Source organism: Trichosurus vulpecula, chromosome 1 (assembly GCF_011100635.1).
Source record: "Trichosurus vulpecula isolate mTriVul1 chromosome 1, mTriVul1.pri, whole genome shotgun sequence".
Taxonomy (NCBI): Eukaryota; Metazoa; Chordata; class Mammalia; order Diprotodontia; family Phalangeridae; genus Trichosurus; species Trichosurus vulpecula.
Window position 1 is genome coordinate 511,045,327 of NC_050573.1, and position 6,364 is coordinate 511,051,690.

A 6,364-nucleotide genomic window follows, 5' to 3' on the forward strand; every position below is an offset into this window, starting at 1 on the left:
CTTTACAGAGAAAATATTTTGAAGCTGTTTGTTCTTGACCCAAAGCCATAATTTGTAACAAAACTAGAGTATTTCCATGTAATTCTGTTAGAGGCAAAAACGAAATTCAAGAAAACTCCATTGTTTAGGGTTCAGCTGTTTATTGAAAGCATAGACGTATTCGATAAATTCTTTATTCTGTGTAAGGGGTCTCTTACTTCAGTGCTCTACAGATGCATGCTGTTATTCTTTAATTTATGGACAATGATCTGGTCTCTCCATGCTTTTATTTTTATAGCTCTTTCGAGGAAACAGAATCTGAAGAGTCTAGGTGAGAGCTAATCAAGTATTGTGTAAATTCATAGAAGGACTATTATTTACTTAAATATTTTAAATGTTAATGACTTACTTCAGTATCCTGATACTTGGTGGTTTTAGCATACTATTGGTCCCTGTAATAAAGACACTGAAATAATTAGCTATATCTGAAAGAGTATAGATTCCTGACATCATTACATGCAGCTGACAAAAATGCTGGTTTGCCAGTTAATTATGCTGCAACAGAGACAGTTTTGTGGTGTTGTGTTTTGCCTTTAAACTTTTTAATACTTGTTTATAATAAAGATTGTATGTTTGTTTCAAACTGCATAGGCATGGCAATATTAGTTTGACCTTTCTAAAATTAAACTTGTTACATAGCTGGAGATATGTCTATGTTATGTATAATATGCATGTATGTGTATATATATAAAAATACCTTTCTTGACATCATTGCATAGCAGTTTGATCACCTCAAAGCTAGTTTGTAGTATTTTCTGTTTACTCTCCCTTGATGCTGACATTCCTGTTCTTGACCTTTCCAGCAAACTGTCCCACCAGCCAGTGCTGCTGTTCCTAAGGGATCCATATGTCTTGCCTACAGCCAACGGTAATCAAACCTGTCATGTGTTAACAGCTCTTTACTGATCTGACCATGCACCACATAAACCATGTTTTTAATACAGGACTTACAGAATGACATTGGTCCAGAGCCTAATAATCTGCCAATAAAGTAGTGCTTTTTGTATAGCAGACATTTAGAATACAAATTGGGGCTGCTCTTTCAAGAGAAAGTCATTTTTTTTCTCTAACAACAATATTGTGAAATATAACAATTAACTGAAAATAATTATATTATTTTACCTGTGGTTGACTATGACTAATTTCATTTTCAGTTTGAAATAGAAAGATATAGTTATTTTTAAATGCATTGTTCCTATAGCTTAATCTCTATATTGCAAATGTACCCCTTCCATTTAGATAATATTTTCACATCATTGATAGTCTTTATGGTTATTTTTTAAAGAATTCCTTTTTAGATAAAATTCATTATATTAATCACAAACCACCACCAATTTCAAGAGGATTTGTCAGAAGAAATAATTGCCCTCATTCATTTCTCTGTGTCGGGAATTGTTTAAATTTTCAAACTGTCCACTTAAAATGCTTTAATAATAATATAGCACTTTACAGTTTGCAAAGCTCTTTCATATTAATACAACAACCCTGTAAATAATACACATGTAATTATTCCCATCTTTCAGATGATGAATTAGAAGTGCTGAGAGATTGCTTGGCTTGGCCCCAGTTGCACATGCCAGTTAAGTGATAGAACTAGAACTAGAATCCAAGTCTCCTGAGTACTAATCCAGTGTTTGGAGGATTATAAAAATGTCTTTTGCATAGTTAGGTGGCACAGTATAGGGAGCACTTGGAGTTAGGAAGACCTGAGTTTGGATGTAGCCTCAGATGCATACTAGCTGTGTGACCCCGAGCAAGTCAGTCAACCTTTCTTAGCTCCAATCCTTCATCTGTAAAATGCAGGTAATAATAGCACCTACTTCACAGAGTTGTTATGAGGATCAATTGAGGTCACATGCACAGCATTTCTGCAAACTTTAAGATCCTTTGTATATATGTACATATTTTATATGTATATATGTGTATACATGTGCATGTATGTATATATGTGTGTATGTGTGTGTGTGTATACACACACTCACTAGCTAGTATTATTTGACATAATCTATATCTGACAGGTGGCCAGCTAGAAAGAATTGTTGCTATCTTACCTTTAATAGTATCTCTATCTACGCTTCTTCCAGCTATGTTTAGGTCTAAATGTTAACAATGTTCAGACTAAAAGCTTTATAACATTGTGGAGAAGAAAAGATAACTCCATACTGGAGTAGTCCAGTTTCTTGAGTGAGGTTAGACTTGTATTGGACTTTGAAGAAAGTGTAGGACTCACCTTGGCAGAGAGGCATCATGAAGACATTCCCAAAAGAGGGAACAAGTGAAACAAAGGCAAAAAAGGCAGGAATGGGTATGGAGTATTAATAAGTCTGTTAGCAAGTGCTTGCTTTGTTCATGTTGAAGAAAATGAGGTGAAATCAGTAATGTTGGACTAGATGATGGAAGGCCTCAAAAACAGAAAATTTAGCTATTTAGCTATCACAAATTTATTCATAGTTTTATTTAACAATATTATCATTAGAATTCTTGGTCTTAAAAATATATTGTTACTGATGGATATTCCAGCATGTCCAGCATCATTAACCTTACGGAAGTGTGAGCAGGAAAAAGGGCTACTCAAATCTTCAGCATTCGAAGTAAAACTTTTCTGTGTCATAGTTTAGTGTTCAGCTCTACCTTAACAAAATTTATTGTTAAAATCTTGCCAGGAGAAAATGAATGGAGAAATAGCTCGACCATACTAACCCTTAAATATTAATGGAATATACAATAACAATAATTAGAATTTACGTGGTACTTTCAAATTTGCAAAGCACTTTATAAATATTATCTCATTTGATCTTCACAACAGCCCTGGGGGATCAGTGCTATTATCTTCATTTTACAGTTGAATAAACTGAGGCTGACAGGTTAAGTGATTTGCCTGGGGTCATGAGGCTAGTACATGCCTGAGACAGGTTTTGAACTCAGATCATTTAACTCCAAATCCACTATCTAAATCCAAGTATACTGTGCCACCTACATTCCAACAACTATACATTATTCTGTCATCAGGAGAATATTCTCTCTGGATTAAAAAGCTTTCAAGTCATATCTTTTTGGTATATGCTTTAATTTTTTTCTAGGTATTTTAAAACCTTTGAAGGGCCAATTTAGGTAAAGCATTTCCTATTTTAGAATAGAATATCTTCTTTTGCAAAGTGTAGTAATGATGCTGGAATGCTTATCTATAAAAGTGGTCTTTAGAACTCATTCGTAGAGTTTAGCACTTAAATATTAAAGCACTCCTAAAAACAATTTTTATGCTAGTTGTTAAAAGATAAAAGAATTTTGAAGATTGGGTCCATATAAAAATTATTGAACTGTATAAAAACCTTGATAACTAGAGTATGTCTATAAACAGATATTCTGTACAGATATACTGTAAACTTTATAATAGAATAAAACCATTAGCTCAGATTGTTACCAATTCAAATATATATGTATATGTGTGTCTCATGCATGTGTGCACGCGTGCATGCACGCGCACACACACACATACACACACACACACACACACACACACATCTACCTCTGTACCCCATGGTACAAACAGATAGGCATAGAACTAAAAGTTTCAATCTGATTTTGTTTTCCCATCCTTCCTGCATGAAAGAATTCTGATGGAAATGAGAACTCAGTGACTGACAAATACCATCAATGCTACTTTTAGTTTACTTTTTTCAGCTGGAATGAAGCCCCTTAAAGTTAGGGTTTTTTCCTTAGTACCTTTATGCATACTGAATAGGTTGACCAGATCAGAACTGAAAAATCCGCAGTTCAGGGTTATGATTTGATCCAGTTATCCTATGGAGGTGGAAAGTAAAAAATAATTTTAAGCTTCCCATCAGGAACTGATTTCCAAATATTATCGTGCTTCTTCAGGTAGCATGAGGCCTAATTTCTTTACTGTGAATGACATACCTTTTCTGAGAGTGACAGAGTACAAGGATGAGAGGTCAGAGAGACCTGGTTCCACATCTAACTTTTGTGACCATAGGCAGGTCATGTTTCCTTATATGTGAAATTGGGGGTTATAATACCTGAATCACCTACATCACAATCTCCTATGGAGTACCATATGTATGAATAGATTAAAATGGAAACTTGAGTGCTAATAGCTTAGTTTCCTTATTCACATAATCCATTTAGATCCTACCTGCTTTGGGAAGCAGAGTTTCCTTTGCATCTGCTCTGGAAATGTGGCTGATTTTTCAAGTATGACAGGTTGACTTTTTTAGGAAATTTGCCCTTTTAAGTTAGGAAGACAGGATAGCATCTTATTGCTCTAAAGAAGCCTATTTGATAGCACCAGCATCCTCAAAATGACTTGGACTAAATGCTGCTGTAAACCACAATGGAAAACCTGCAGTGAAGTATTCCCAGTAGAAATCTTGGAATTCTTTCAAGTATATTGAGATTTTGTTAGAAATTGAATTGCCAGTGTAATCCATCTTCCTTGTGAGAAAAGATTCAGATAAAGAGCTGGAGCCCAGCAGCATTACGTATTAGAACATCCCTTAAATCAATAAGCTACAAATCTGGTGGCGCATTCATGTAGTGCCTAGTGCTGAACTAAAGTGGCTTTAGTGCTGAAACAGCATTACTAATAGCTCATCCTGAACATGGATAAACAGGAGACGGATGCCGTTTCTTAAATTATAGTGAGTCTTACCTTGTTTAGTTTTTTCCAAAAAATGTTGTATTGGTGCACATAAGAAATAAGTTTTTTTCTTTTGTTTTTCAGATGATTTTCCAAATGTAGTTATTGAAGGAGTTCTCCATGGGATATTTTACCCTCATCTACAGCCCAGGTAGAAATCCTGTGTGGCTAAAGAAGCTGGAGCAAGTTTCAAAGTCTTAGTCAAGGAAATTGATATCTCCCAAATTACCTAAACTCCGTGAAATAATAGCTGTAGTCATTGCTAAAATTCATAGTCCCAGCTACATTCAGGGAAGTGTATGTTTCCTTTAAAATTGTGCTTTTTAAAAATAGAAACTGAATTTGGGGTTTGGGTCAAGCAAAGGCAAAATTTTTAAGAAATAGGATATAGCAGCCTGCCTAGAAGCGCATAAAAAGGAGGCCTATAGAGAACTTTCTTACGAATGTTGCCTCCTGAAAAGCTCTTGTGCAGTATATGAATGGAATTCTTGTCTGCATCAGCAACACTTTAAGTTAAATGAGGGTCGCATACTGAAGACTGAGACAAACTGAGACTGACAGAATAACTTTGCAAACTTTGTTTAGTTTGGGTTTTGCAATACACTAATCTTGTTACCTTGGGATTTTCCCAGCTGGCTAAAGGTGTATACTGAAGAGCCGGCACCAAGGAAGGTTGTCACAGAAACATTGGGACAAATAAATGTGAGAAATTGGGGTTAAACTGGACATTGAGAGTAAATTGAAAATATTAGCATATTTGTATTGGCTCTCCCCATCCTCCCTCCCTGCCCCCCCCCTTAACATATCCAATTCATATTTGATTGGTGAAAAGTAAAGGAATATATGCTTGCCACCTGCACTTGGACATTTCAGCTGAAAACTAAATAGCAACTCCATTGTAAGGTGGTTGGTTTTAGTAAGCTCCTGGGTGGCATTGTATGCAGAAACAAATTTAGAATTCTAACTAATGAACTCCACTACTACTAATAATAGTCTAGTTGCATAAACTCAAGGCCTTCCTTCATTTTTAAGATAAATTATACAAAGGGCATTTTATGCTGCTTCATGGTGAAGACAAGTAGTATTGCCAAGTAGTAAAATAGCATCCACTTAGAATAACAGGGCTTTTCCAATGCTGGAGATATTACTAAAATAGTTTGTATATTAATGAATACTGGGCTGTAAAATAAACTTAAGATACAAGAAAATATTTGAGTTGATCTTTTCTGCTTGAAATATGAATAGTATTTTATAGATATATTAACATTTGTATAAAATAAGAGTCAAGTTACCTTATTGTGTGCTAAGGACAGAATAGTTGCTCATAGTGACAGATTTACAAATAAAGTCCCAAGAAGCTATGGCAGCACAGGGGCCAAGCAATCTTTTTTATAAAAATAAACTCAAATGTATCTTTATAGATTTTATTTATTACTATAATTGCAGTTAGCCTAAATTAATTATAAACTCTAGATTTTAATTAAAATTACAAAAATGTCTGTAAAATGTCCTACACTTTAGAGTTTTCTACTACTTCTGGGTTTCATTTGGGAAATATGTCAAAGTCCGTCATGGAAAGGAATATATTTGGAATAATGAGAGAGATAATAAAAACCAATAGAGAAAAAGAGGAGAGAAAGAAAAAGATGAGATAGAAATAATAGGAGA

General features: G+C 34.6%; 1 protein-coding gene across 1 annotated transcript in view; it reads left to right on the top strand.

Annotated features, from left to right (window-relative positions):
• The window catches only part of SNX24 (sorting nexin 24), a 223,704-nt gene extending 217,800 nt beyond the window's left edge, over positions 1 to 5,904 (top strand). The window contains exons 5-7 of the mRNA XM_036742257.1: positions 278 to 310; positions 843 to 907; positions 4,781 to 5,904. Coding sequence (XP_036598152.1) covers positions 278 to 310; positions 843 to 907; positions 4,781 to 4,851 — 169 coding nt within the window. The 3' untranslated portion in view covers positions 4,852 to 5,904. The remainder of the gene's footprint in view (positions 1 to 277; positions 311 to 842; positions 908 to 4,780) is intronic.
• The last annotated feature ends 460 nt before the right edge of the window (positions 5,905 to 6,364 follow it).